This window comes from Pavona decussata, unplaced genomic scaffold, assembly GCF_977016875.1.
Source record: "Pavona decussata unplaced genomic scaffold, jaPavDecu1.1 SCAFFOLD_202, whole genome shotgun sequence".
In the NCBI taxonomy this organism is placed as follows: Eukaryota; Metazoa; Cnidaria; class Anthozoa; order Scleractinia; family Agariciidae; genus Pavona; species Pavona decussata.
The window spans coordinates 2,145,115-2,159,234 of record NW_028145610.1 but is presented as its reverse complement, the minus strand read 5'-3'; the positions used below and the strand labels follow the sequence as shown (position 1 = coordinate 2,159,234).

Below are 14,120 nucleotides of genomic sequence, written 5' to 3'. Positions count from 1 at the left end.
ACTCTCTTCTCGGTGTTTGATTTGTGATGAAACACTGTGTCTCGTGTTTGATATATTACGTCTCAAATAATTTGGCCAGTCCCCAGGGCCAGTCCGAGCTGTATAGACTCTTGTGTGTACTTTTAAGAATATGCCATCCATCCCCCCCCCCGCTGTTCAGTCACTGGTAACCAATTCAAGTTCAGGATATCAAGCGTTGTTGCATATTTACCAATGACGAAGCTTGCAGCTGCCTTTTGCACTCTATGAAGACGTGCTGTTAAATATTCCGGTAGCGAGTGATAAAGAAGGTCAAATAGAATCTACTGAGCAGTAATTTCCTTTAGTGTTGTTTGTTCTGGTGTAGACTGAAGTTATCTGAACCTGATACATGGCTCTAAGTTTTTAGCCTGCCGATGAAATCTTTAAGGATGGTGCCTACTTTTGTTACTGCGCATACGTTCTGTGCATGTCGAGATACTCGGGTTTCCTATGGGTGGTTCCTACTGATACAGGGATATTTTTGTGCGGTCTAAAAATATGCGGAGAAAAGAGAAATTATCAAATGCTCTAGTAAAGAAAACGAAAATTGGGGTTAACTATGCATTGGAATAATTGTTGCCCAATTTTCTCAAAAACAAAAATGCCGTGCTATTCCCAATTTTTCTTTCTGGATTCCAGTAGCTCATACTGAGATCTGCTATTCCCGCATAGTCATAAAGTGTGCAAAAACACTTCTGTAATAGTAGGCATCGTTCTTGAAAGCAGCCATTCAAATGAACATTGCTGAATCACTTTCCAATGTTTACTTATTGTACAAAGTGGGTCAATCTTCTCAGGACGCTCTTAAAACGATGAGATCCCTCAGTAGACCCTAGATTGTGAGCATCCACTGAAATGAAGGTTCTCCAACCGGTGCTTTGCCGACGTAATGGTTTTTCCTAGATTTGGATTGCTGTGCGCCGTTGGAAGCCAAAGGGTCATCAGTTACACATTTCCCAGTTTGGCCAGAAAATCAGTCCAGAAAATAGCGACGGAAGTAACTTTTGTAATGAGAGGAGTAACAGAGTTCGTCAGAATTAGTATCCATTCACAAACCCTGGGAACCTTCAACGAAACCGTTGTTTCCTTTTCCTGGATTGTCGTTTCTTGAGCCTTCCGATGACTTTTATCGGGGTTTGAGCTGCGCCAGTTATGTCTTCCTCTAAGGCACGCATTGCTCTGTCTATCCAGTTTAAAGCATCTGGAATTTTTTCCAAGGGAAATATGCGATGATAGTAAACAGCGATAGTCTCAGATTCAAGATCAAAGTTTGCCAAAACACAAGCCGCCTTGATTCCCATCACTTGGTCTGGGAGGTGACGTCCGTGTCTTGCTACGAAATCGTGTGTTAAGCCCCCTGGGCACTCCACTATACTACAAAGGTGACGTTGCGGGCAGGCCAGGAGACAGGATTTATAACAATTCAGTCCATTAATCAGCATGTCTGATGTCGGTTCAAAGGGTGGTGATGCACTAAGTGAAGCGATCACACAGAAAGAGATGGCATCTCCATTTACATCATCTTTCTCAGCAAGTGGTGGTACGTCGTTTAGCTTTAACAATTCTAATTTAGCGCATTCCTTGTTGGCTTCAAGGATGGATTTACAGACAGGAGAATGAACAGCTTTAGCCTTGTCAAAACATTCCTGGTTACAGTACCTTGCTATGTGACAATTGGGACACTCGATCGGGTCACCATTCATTTCCAAATCCTTGCAGCACGTGCAACAGAAATTTGGTTCAACCTCAAACAGCGCCTTGGAAGCTTCTAATACCCTATTGTCAAGTACAACGGGGGCCTTGAATTTACTGGTGGACTCATAATCTAGTTCGATATATTCGAGAAAAGAGCGCAGGTAAAGTGGCATGGGAATCGTCCAGGACGTTGGCGTTGTCGACAACTGCAGATAACACTCCCGCTCGAGACGGCAAAGTTCATTTGAATCCCGGGGGAAAATAGAGGGACCAAAATTATGTTTGAACTCGCATTTCTGGACCAAAACATTTCCCTCACCATTAAATATGATCCGAAGCCCTCCACAAGTATTGTTTTCAAGCACATTTCGTTCGAAATGTAAATTGCTTTGAGAACAGCACAAAACACCCCAACCACAATTATTGGAAATAACACTTTCCTCTATAATTGCGTTGGAGTTGTTTAACAAGACACCATGCCTGCCATTATGAGTCACAGAGCTTCGTAATAACTTGCTTCCTTCAGAACAGTCAGAAGTATTCATAGCCACCAGACCTGAACAAGTGTTTCCATAAATGTTATTGTTTTCCAAGCAAAACGACGAAGGGGAATCTATTACTATACCGTACAAATTAAATAAAACGTCATTGCCATCCATAATGATGTGGCAGAATTGCTTTCCTTTAATGAGAATCCCCGTTCCATGGCAGGCACAGATTCTCGATGAGCTAACTGAAACAACTGTTTGTCCACGAGATGATTTAGCAAAATTAACCTTTATTCCCGTGCAGGCTGGACCTTGGATATCACAGTGATCTATGACTAACGATTGGACGTCATTGGCTTCTATTAAGGCAGTAAGATTTTCTTCAGTTCCGGCAGTCAGCTCCGTTTTAGCTAGCTGTGGTCCTCCCAACGTTAAAGTGTCAAAGGTCTTAGAGGCACAGTAATCTTCCACATCTTTCTCCGTTATTGTGGCTGGAATCGCAAAGTCTTCCAACAGTGAGGTATTTCTTGCGATAGTAGAAACTACAGAATAATGGTTAATAAAGTTAATGTTTTCAAACATAAAAGATCCATGCGATAAATGTAGCCCTTGGAAGCAATTGACCACTGCGATACTTCCAGGAAGGCCAACAAAATAATACTGTCCTCCCGAAAGGTTCATCTCTTTCAAATCATAGGAGCCTTCATCTAAAATGATAGTAAGTGAACCATTTGAAAAGTCATTTTGGATTCCAAAGAGTCTTTCCAGTTCTTTGAGTTCGCCAATTTGAGACACAAACTTGTATTCAGTTCGATCAAGTATTCCAGGAAATTTCTTTTGCAACTTCCGTATGTCGTCTGGCTTGGAATTTGCAAACTTGAAATCTAGCACAGCCATTGCAGCTTGTGCTCTTGAAGTTAACTCGGTTCTACCACCTTCAACCAGTTTGCATAGAGCATATACTTTCCAGTAGTAACCACGATAGTGCTGAATGTCTACGTATGTAGACGCAGTAAAGTCGTCAACAGCCGTCTGATACTTTCCAATTCGCAAATACGCAATGCCACGTCGACAGAGAATCTCTCCAATGGGAACTAAGTCTGGCTGTTTGTCTTCTGCGTCGAATGATCCACGGCAAGGTTTTAAATTTGATATTCTAATAATCTCAGAGTACAACTCAACGGATGTTTGAAAATCGCCCCTGCTGAAGGCTTCTTTTGCCTTTGGTTCAATGACTTTGATTGTTTTTAACAAATTGTCAGCTAGAGTGGCACAATCTGATGCACCCGTGCTGTCCTTGGTCTCTTCTCTGCCATCAGCTGATTCCATTAACTTCAAAGAAATGAGTTTTCCCTCCTCAAATGGAAACGAAACTCTTGTTATTTTAAGCAGGTCGTCATTTTCGTAATAACGAATGGATTCTTTTACTGCACAAAGAATTTCGAAGACAAGCTGTGGAAAACTGTAACCTCGAATTTCCATTCCACGGGAATAACAGTACAAAGCTGCTTCGCAACAAACCCTCGCTAATTCCTCACAAAAGAAACACTTTTTCAAGGTAGAATCCTTGAAGAGATTACATACGAGGTGAAAAGCATTTATGGAAAGACTTCTCCACCGCCTTCCTTCAAGAGGGACTGCAGCTACAATATAGTCGTGTAAGGCGACTGCTGGCAAGCGATTTGGTTTCTCCATTTTCATGCCCACAGACATTACTTTGTCACACAAATTGTGAAGAAATTCTGTGCCACCTACACAGTTGAGAAACGCTTGGTGCATCATCCTTATAGCAGAAGATAAGACATTGTCAGTTTCACCTTCACTGTCACAACGATCTCTCAAGGTCTCTTGGACAAGGCGATGGATGCTTAAAGTATCATCCGACTTGCGTTTGAATAGCGAAAACTTAATCACTAAGTCAACAATTTGCTGTGCACCGAGAGGCATTTCCAAACGTTTCTTCAGGTCCTCGTGAGGCTCAATCTCGGGTGCGCCCACGTTCAGAACATCAATTGGTATATCGTCTGGGAACAGATATGCTGCAATTTTCATGAAAAAAGCGGCTGCCCTTCCAAGGCCTTGGTCTTCCGCACAATCAGTGATGTAATGAAAATTGAGAAGCCACGTAGTTTGCACTCCAAGGCGTTCCTCGTTGTAAATCTCTGTGTGTGGTATGGCACTCTTCATGCTTAAAAGCTTCGCCTTTTGCGAACGATATTGCTGGAGGTATAACGGGATGGGGCATTGCAATGCTTTAATGTAGGCCGCGGCTTGTTCTAAGGCCAGAGGTAATCCACCAAGCTCTTCGGCGAGTTCGTTTTTCCCTTGGTCCTCATCTTCACACCTGGATTGTTTTCCTGTGCGCTTGTCGAGGAACTCAGCGGATTCACTTACAGAAAAAGGGTCCAACTCGTAACAGTTTTCTGGCGGAAGGCGTAGGTCCTCGCAAAGCACTCGGTGTCTTCTTCGGGAAGTAACCAGGATGTCGCCTGATGTTTTGCTTTTCCACTGGCCGAAAAACAGTTTCCTTGCGCAGGAGCTAAGTTCCTTTTGATCCAGGTTGTCAACAAGTAAGAGCCACTTTTCAGTCAAATTACCAAGCCACGAGAGAGTATCAGTTAGTAGATCCTCAAACGATTTACGTTCTTTGCCCTTATTAGACTGGGTGCTGTCTACAAACTCTTCATGAATCCCCTGAAGAGACACCCTCATTAAATCATCACTCTCTCCGTTTACAACAAACACACCTCCAGGGTAGCGTTCCATGTTGCTCCAAGCGTACTCGAAGACAAGAGAAGACTTTCCGCACCCTCCAAGCCCACAAATCCCACGGATATTAACACGCCTCTTTGGAACTCCGCGGCTATTTTCTGTAGGATTGACATCGTCAAAAACCCTTTCTAGGGTCTCCAATACCTTCTTTCGCCCTGTAAAGTACTCATTTCTGTCGAGCGCCCCAAAAAACACTGGATGCTTTGTACGCTCTTCACTTGTCGCACCATTGCATCTTAGATCTGCCACTTGTTGCTTCAAGGACTCCACGTCATCTTTTATCTGCTCAACGTTCTGATCTGCCACTTGTTGCTTTAAGGACTCCACCTCATCCTTTATCTGTTCAACTTCCTGATCTGCTACTTGTTCCTTCAAGAACTCCACGTCATCCTTTATCTGTTCAACTTCCTGAGGAAGTTCGATGAGCTGAACAAGAGAGCGCTTAACTCCAAGCAACTGAGATACCAACTCGTCTTTTTGTTCGACAAATTCATCCAAATTTGAGGAAAGTAGCAACACTTCATTCTGAACCAAGTTTAATAAGGAAGGGTCTACAGGAGAATTTCCACAGAAGGTTGTGCCTGTAAGACAAAAGTACGAATTGTCAGTGAAATTAATGAAGAGTTCTTCATTACAGCCACGCTCAGGATGACAGCTGAAGTAAATCAGTAAGTTAAATGTACTGGTTTGTGCAAAAGGAAATATCATCTATTCGTCTATACACATATTACTGAGAGAAAGAAGAGTCAACTCTGCAGTGTAAATTTATTTTCTGGAAGGAAACCACTTGCATGATTTCACTAATGAGTGAGTATAACCCTACACCTAGTAAAGAAATGTAGTTCATAGCAGTTAAAGGAAAAATCTTTGATCTAGGTGAATTCGAACCCTTGTCTCTTCGTATTTTGATCGCTGATACAGTACCGACTAAGCCATGAGGCCAATAGCTTACTGAATAGTTTCGGGTTGCGGTCCATAACCCGGGATCTCCCGTGCACTCCTTTTTCCTCGCAAAAAAAGGCTCTGCATTTTTGCAGGGTTTCCAAATTAAAATCTCCTCAGTATCTCGGTCCAAATTAAGTCACCGATTTACAAGCGACACTGATCGCAATTTTTTCCCTGCACTCCCAGCTATCTGAACACCTGGAGTAGGTAACATGTTGTTAGCATTGACACTAAAGATATTTGCACACTGTTTATCACCAGATCCATTACAAAACAATCTTTGAAGATTTTAATGTCAATCATGCATTCGAATGTGTACAAACGATGTACAGAAATTAAGAGCGACTCTCCCTTAGAACTTCATATTCAATTTTTATTTAAAAAATTGATTTCGCTGATAACTCTGCCATCAATTTCTCTTGGCAATTAGATAACAAATAGGAAATACAAACGAAGAAATTTAATTTTTCTTAAAATTCTGATTCGAACTTTTCTGTGCTCGAAACCCACTTGAAATTCAGATTAAATTTCTCCGTTCGTATTTCATATTTCAGTGTTACCTTCTTGTCAAGAGAAATTGATGGAAGAGTTATGAGCGAAATCTATTTCTCAGATAAATAATTGAGCTTAATTGAATATGAGGTTCTTAGGGAGAGTCGCTCTTAATTTCTCAAGAACTTTTGATAACACTCAGAGAACTACTTGAGAAAGGTAACATTGGATCTCTCCTAAAAAAGTGCCCTACATCTACCCTTTATTTTATATTTACCATGGATCAATGAAAGCACATAGACCCTAAACCTAACATTCTTAGAACACTAACTGAATTTAAAATACAATAAAAACCTTTGGTCTCCCAGTCATTCAACTCTAACAAGAGCCTCCTTTCATCCGCAGTGGGTAGGCCAATGGATTGGACAAGTTGCTGCATCTCCTGAAAACAACTCTGGAACTTGGGTGCATCCCAGTCGGTAAAGTTGCAGTGGGCCCACTCATTTCTCACATGTTCTCTCACTACCTTGGCTGATGCTTGTGTACCAGGAGAAAACACTGGTACGTCACCAAGAAGCAAAAGAACAGCAGAACCATCACACTTTCCATCAAATGCACTGAACTTAGCCATGAAAGGTTGAAGGTAAAGTTTGGCCAGGTCAACATGACTTGTGACTCTGTAGTCAAATTTAGAAAAGTCAGGTTTTCCTGAGGGAAGTTTGTGGTTGGTGTTGCCATTAATGTTCTCGTATTTCAGATTTTTGGAATGCTTTTTCAGAACTCCAGGTGCAGTTTGGGCATGAATGTTATAGCTGGATCTTAATCTCTGATATTCTGCCTGCAAAGACTGCTCCACAAATGGGCGAATTTGCTGTATCAACTTGTTGAAAGCGATCCCAATAACAAGCCAACGCTTTTGGTCTTCTGATACATGCATGTCATCTCCTAAAGATAAAGTAATTATTGGAGCTAAATGTTTGGCAATAAATGGGTACGTTTGGCTGTTCGAACAATGGCACTTATATAATATCACCAGAGACATGGTATGTACTTGGAAACGGATAGTTCTAAGTACAAGCATTGAGATATCACGTTTGTCAAGAAACTATTTGAATCCTACTCGCTGAGTTATTGAGGGGGGTCCTGGAATAGAGTGAACCGAGGAGGCAAAATATACATACAGTGTATATAATCCCAGTATTTTGGTGAAATCAGAAGTATGACTTATAGATACCATGTGTTTATTTCGAATTGTCAGTTTATGAATAGAGGATAAGCTTATTATAGGAAATTGACGCTTGTGTTAATTAACGTATTTGAAATTAACGCGAATTGAAAGACAAATTACTTCCCAATAAAAGAAATTAACGCGAAAGAGGTGCTAACATTTCAAAATGAGGGAAATTAACGCGACTAACACAACGAAAAAGAATTTGTTGAGACAAAAGGAAAAAAAATTATTTTAACACGAAGTGTAAAAATCCGAAATGCAAACAATGTTCGTGGAATTGCCCCTAAACATGGGGGGTTAACTGCGAAGGAATCTGGCCACTTTGAGCGTTCTTCACATGCAGTGTCCATGATACCAGTAGATTACACCCTGATAAATCAAATCTTTTTCCTTTCTGGAGTGTATTGAGAATTTGGAGCGAAAGTTGTGGACATTAAGGTCACAGAAATTAACGAGCCACTTAATTAATGGTTTTTTCCTTTGGGCGCTTCCGCTCAAAGGGATTAATTGAAACCGCACGCGACACACCCTCTATTCATAGGTGTTACTGCTTTATATATTGTTGGTATGCTGCATTGCGTTTCATTTTCTACCACTCTCGAGGCTGTCACATTAATTGTCTACTTCGTGTAGTTTTTATGTCGTGGAAGTTTTCTCTATTAATTACAGGTAGAACTCGTCGTTGTACTGGCTGCAAGACACCACTCTTAGAGCACACATTTGGAAAGTCGGGAAAGAGTTGCACTGGACCAGAACAAATTCCTGAAGTCTCTGTTCTTGAAGAAGACGCCGACCCTCCTTCGCAGTCCATTCCAGTTGCCGATGAACCACAAGAATCTGTAGAGGCCACTCTCACTTCTTCGCTAGGGGTGGTTAAATCGCTTGCCACTGGCCTAAAGGACGTCCATGCTGACAATCAGCAACTGCGTGCCTTCCTCACTAACCAATTGCCAATAAAGGAAGTTCCGGTCCCATCTACAAGCACTGGCGGGGCGACAGCTTCGGGAGTTACTTTGCCGGAGTTGCGCGCAATGCAAGACTTGTTGCAACAAGCCAATCGACGCGTCGCTCAGCTCGGGTTGGCAGATTCCAGCGATAGTGACTCGGACTACGACGAGGTTGAGCCGTCCACGCACGTCCGCGCTAAAGACAACAAGGCGTCAACTGGTGGTGGTAAGTCCTTAAAATCCGGGAAGGAGTCAAAAATTACGACTACTGTCCTTTATCCCCAGTGATGGCCGCATAGCTTTCTTAGTTTCACGAATGCTCGTCGTGATATTAAATATGATGACCAGCCTTTATTGGAGTTCGTTGCTGGTTACGGACAAATCCTCCAATCCCCTGACATTAATTGGGGAGAGCGAGCGTTCCGCTCGGCTTAAGCATTTGGCGTCCCTCATGCATTTGTCCCAGCAGTACCAGTGGCAAGCCGTACTCAGTTTTCAAGGGGTTGTTCTTCTGGAGATCGAGAGAGGCCTCCTCAAGTGGGGTGATTCCTTATTTTTTTATTTAGAGAGCCGTACTCTCTAAGGGCATCCTAAGACGCCCAAATTGTCTACCAGTGGAGGATCGTCAACGTCTTAAACCCCAGTCTTGTATTGTCGAGATTTTCAACGCCAGCAATGTTCTTTTAATCAAGCCCATTATGGCTATCTTTGCGGCGAGCGAAAGTGGTTGCGACATATTTGCTCCGACTGCTGGGTACAATCAAGAAAACAAGAGCAACATCGCGCTGGTTCATCCGAATGTACCTTTACCTCTGCAAGTTCTGAGACAAAAAACTAACTACTTCGAACACCTTCGTCCACCATGCTTAGTCTGTAGATGAAAGTGTTCCTTGTTTTTCAGAGGATGTTGAACATGACATTTTATCTTCTCGCCCTGACCTTTTTTCATGCTGCAGCGACCCCCCTTGATTGTATCGAGTCTGTTTGCGGTTCAAGTTCTAGTTTACAGTCCAGTTTTTCTCGATATTTTTCGCCTCGTCCGGTTTGTTATTCTTATCGGGATATTCATGACTTGGTGGCTCAAAATGGTGAGCCAAATTATTTAGTCGCTAGGGTTCCTGGGCTTACGTTCTGCGGCTATGGCTTGTCAGCGATCTAACAGCTGTTTCCTGGATTTCTCGCCAACAGGGGCGCTCTTTGTTCAATTATCTGGATGATTTTATCGGCGTATCTCCTCCTCATACGGCCGCTACTGATTTTCAAGCCCTAGAAGATTTGTTAACGTCGCTCGGGCTTCAAGAGTCTAGTGGAAATCTTGTTCGCATTCGCCTGTGATGATTTGTTTGGGCGTTCAACTAGACACGAACAATTTTACGCTGTCCGTGAGTTCCGAGCGTCTCTGTGAGATTGAACAATTGTTGGATCAGTGGCTCACTAAGCGCACTGCAACCAAATCAGCTCTGCAGTAGCTCGTTGGCAAATTAGTGTTCGTTTCCAAGTGCGTTCGTCAAAGTCGAGTTTTTATCCCCCGAATTCTTGCTCTCCTTGGCAAGTTGCGGCATAATCATCATCACGCTACCCTAACCGCAGAATTTCGAAAAGACTTAGTGTGGTGGCGCCGATTCTTCCGGGAGTATAACGGTCTAACAATTGTTGTTGCCTTGAAATTATGGGGAGCTCATTGGACAGGGCTTAGCATCACAGTTCGTTGTGATAACGACGCGGCCGTAACTGTGGTGAATACCGGACGGTATCGTAATCCTTTCATAGTTTCATGAATTCCTGTTTACGTGAGATTTGTTACTTTGCTGCCCTTTACGAGTTTGAAGTCTGCGCTGTGCACGTTCCCGGTGTATCGAATCATTTCGCAGATCTTCTCTTCCGATGGGATTCTTGTTCCTTATCCGCCAAGGAACAATTCTTACAGCGCGTTCAGCGTGATCATTGGCAAGACGTCCCTGTTCCTGATGCGATGTTCCGGTTTTACGGTACTTTCTAACATCGGACTTTACTATTTCAGGCTTCCGAGAGCTCAGGCGTCTTCGACAGGATCTCAAGCACTCGCAGCGCTCCCCATACTGTGCTGGAACTTTCAAAACCCAATTCCAGGCATTTTTCCTATTTTGCTATTATTTTAAGTTAGATCCTATTCCGGCTGCGTTGGATACCGTTTGCCTTTACGTACAGTTTTGAAGTCGTACTTTAACGCCCGCGTCGATTAGAAATTACTTAAAGTGGCGTTAAATTGTTGCATTTATTTATGGGCGCGGATTACCCTTTCACGAAAGACTTTATTCCTTCCCTCACTTTGCGTGGTATCGCTCGCAATACCCCGCGCATGGCTCCCCCAGGCCTGATATTTTACTTGGTATTTCCCATGTTCTTGACTGTGAGGGTGATCCGCGATCGTCGACTCTTCTTTGTGCCTTTTTATTTACGTTTTATCTTATGGCTCGTCTTGCAAACATCGTGCCTAAGTCGGCTAGATCATTTGATTCTCGCCGTAATCTCACCCGTGGTGATGTAGCGGTTACTTCTCATGGCCTATTAGTTACCTTTAAGTGTACAAAAACGATTCAATTTCAGTTGGAGAGCGTTGTCTTCACATTCCTTCGCTTAGGATTGTAGATTCGCCGTTATGCCCTGTTTCTGCTTATTTACGCATGATTCGTTTAGTCCCCGCTCGCCGTTCTAGCGCAGGTTTTCTAATTTCAGGTCCCACGGGTCTCGTTCCTCTTACCAAGCGTAGTTTTGTTTCTAATTTCCGTTCATGTTTAGTCGCGGCCGGGATTTCCAATGCACAGAGTTTTAAGGGTCATTCTTTTCGACGAGGAGCAGCCTCGTGGGCCTTTACCTGTGGCGTTCCTGGGGAACTTATCCAGTTGTACGGTGACTGGTCTAGTGATGTGTATAAACTTTATTTAGAATTTAGCTTAGAATCTAAGCTTACCCTTGCGAATCAACTGCGTCAGGCAATTATGCATGCGCAATCGCATTCTTTCTCGCCTCAGTTTATCCTTTCCGGACAGTTGGTTTGTGGCCGGGTTTTTTTTTTTTGTGGCAGAGATTTTTACTTCTTTTTATGTTCCATGATTTATATTTCGTGTCTTCGGGTGTGGAAATAGACTTCTCTCTTGGCCAAAAAGAAACTGTGTTGTTGATGTGTTGGTTGGTTGGCGGGGACAATAACGCGGAAATTAACATTAACAAAAATTAACGCGAATTTTTAAAATTCGCGTTAATTTCATGAAGCGTTAATTTCTTACAATAAGGTATGTAAAATACTTTCAGATCTCAAAATGCCTAAATGCTAAGCTAAAAAGCCGTAACTGGACATAAAACAACAAGATCTCGTAACACAGAAATGACCTTTGAGACATGAAATGATCATCAATGGTCAGCAATTGAATTATTTATCCTTCTGACGCTATTTGATGGAATGCCTTTGTGAAATAACCATTTCACAAACAAAATGATTACTTTCACCGTTTTAGGATTCCCAGTTAACAACGCATGATCACCGGTAATTAGTCACCCAAACATCTGAGTTTTGTCAAGATCCAAAGTACAAAAGTATGCATTACATCAAGCTAAACATACATAACATCAAATCGCAAATTTTCAACAAATTTACTCATCTTTGAAGCAGCTAAAACCAACATTTTACTCGAAATGGACATCAATTAGAACACAAATGTGCAACTCAAACGCCATTTGCCTTCACCAACTACTGAATATCGCTGAGGGTGAAATCATCCATAAAGCATCAAACAACTTATCACTCAAACCCAAAGACGCCTCTGACCTGTTGATGGTGGAAATCTAATCTCGAGAACACCGGAAAAGAGTCAGTACCGGATTTGAAAACAACCATACTTTGAATTATATTTAATGACAGAAAAGCAACAAAATAACGTAATGAGGTAACACAGGCTGTCTTGACTTCTAAAACTGACTTAAAAGCAAATCAGTTTATCTTCAGGGCAACAAAACAACAACATACCCGAAAAGGACATATTACAAGTAAAACTTACATGCATTAGTAGTCTCCATTTGCGTAATTTGATTTCTTTCCAGTCGGTACGAAAACAACTCAGTTTTAATTTAATAATATTCTTTTTTGCTAACATAGCGACTAAATCCGGTAAAAATATCATTAGGGTTATAACTGGAATCGGCAAGAATTCCGCACATCCCCATATATTTATTATGCATACAGTCTTTGTTCGAAGGATTCGAAGCGGATAAATGTTAATCACCGCTATGATGACGGAAATATCCAACCCTTGTCTTCTGGCGATGATAACCTTTACCGCAACAGCGGCGTATACATAAAGCAAAGCTGGTGTCCTAACTAACACGAATAATTAAAAAAAAGTTGATCGTGAAGCCTACAAGGAACTTGCATGCGAGCACTTGGTAGGCCATCGGAACTCAGTAGACTACGTATACAGCGAAAGCAACACTCAAAACAAAGTATCGCAGTCAAAGATTTCCCATCGAATGAAATCTAGAAATGCGTCCTCGATCAAAGTAGGGAGTAGAACAAATGTCCGTAAATTGGAATATGCGAACATAACGAAACGAAAACAGTCCTTATATTCCACCTTGAATTAACAACCCGCATGCTTGCGTATGCTGTCCAATTGCCGTCCGGATGGAGTTATGTCACAATTTTGTCGAAAGATTCGCAAGCAGAATGACTTATGGAGTATAAATGTAGAATACCTTGAACACAAGCAACTTACCTTTGAGTCATCGGAAGAGAAATATCGAACTTAATGCAGAAAGGCGCTGCTCTGATTCACTCAGTTCGTCACTTCCGCGTCTGATGAACAGAAAGTGAAAGTGTCGGACGTCGGGAAGATGTTCACTCATTCCCATGGTGCCATTCGGATGCAAGTCACGCGATAACGGATTAATCACGCATGCTTAATATTTCTGGTCAGGCTAAGGTCACGTCATTTACAACATTCGGATGCGTTACGGATAACGAATTTTAAAGCCGGCTATTAATTCTGACCAAAGCTATAAACGCACGTCATTTCAGGACAGAATGAGTTCTGTGTAACACATTACCGGGGGTGAAGATTCTGCGGTTAAAAACAGGTTGGGTTTGCTTGAAAACAGTCCACAGAAGGACTTTTTATCAGAAGGATTTTTCGTCTGAGACTATAAGGGGGTGGGGGGTGAAATGCATATGGTGGGAGGCTTATATTCACCAAGTCCGATATTGTGAGTTAACGTGATGGGGAGAACCGTACGTCCCTGAACAAAACCACACCCTGAAGTTTCTTATCTAACTAAATTGTGTAATTCCTAGTGAAAAATCAGACTATTCAAGTACACAAGTATTATACAAATGTTAGATAGGTTCTCTTCCGGCTTGTTCAAAGATTTTTATGGAGGGGAATATTGGACAAAAATGTGATTGGATCGTACCGTATTGCTTTGTATTCGGTGATGCTACGAATCTACCAGTACGGTACTATGTCGTACCCGGTAGGATGTTATATCGAAACAGCGATG

General features: G+C 42.2%; 1 protein-coding gene across 1 annotated transcript; it reads right to left on the bottom strand.

Annotated features, from left to right (window-relative positions):
* Nucleotides 1-427: 427 nt before the first annotated feature.
* LOC146461093 (uncharacterized) lies at nucleotides 428-13,447 on the bottom strand. Its single transcript, XM_085087317.1, has 3 exons — nucleotides 13,340-13,447; nucleotides 6,768-7,358; nucleotides 428-5,557 (listed from the first exon to the last, which is right to left on the bottom strand). The coding sequence occupies exons 2-3, from the start codon at nucleotides 7,348-7,350 to the stop codon at nucleotides 1,089-1,091; spliced, it is 5,052 nt and encodes a 1,683-aa protein (XP_084943443.1). The 5' UTR covers nucleotides 7,351-7,358; nucleotides 13,340-13,447; the 3' UTR covers nucleotides 428-1,088.
* Nucleotides 13,448-14,120: the final 673 nt, after the last annotated feature.

What these genes read in the sequence shown, in the direction of transcription:
- LOC146461093 (XM_085087317.1), bottom strand. Translation starts at nt 7,350, where the DNA reads ATGCATGTATCAGAAGACCAAAAGCGTTGGCTTGTTATTGGGATCGCT. An exon ending in GAATGACTGGGAGACCAAAG is followed by an intron (nt 5,558 to 6,767) that starts GTTTTTATTGTA and finishes TTTGTCTTACAG; the next exon opens with GCACAACCTTCTGTGGAAAT.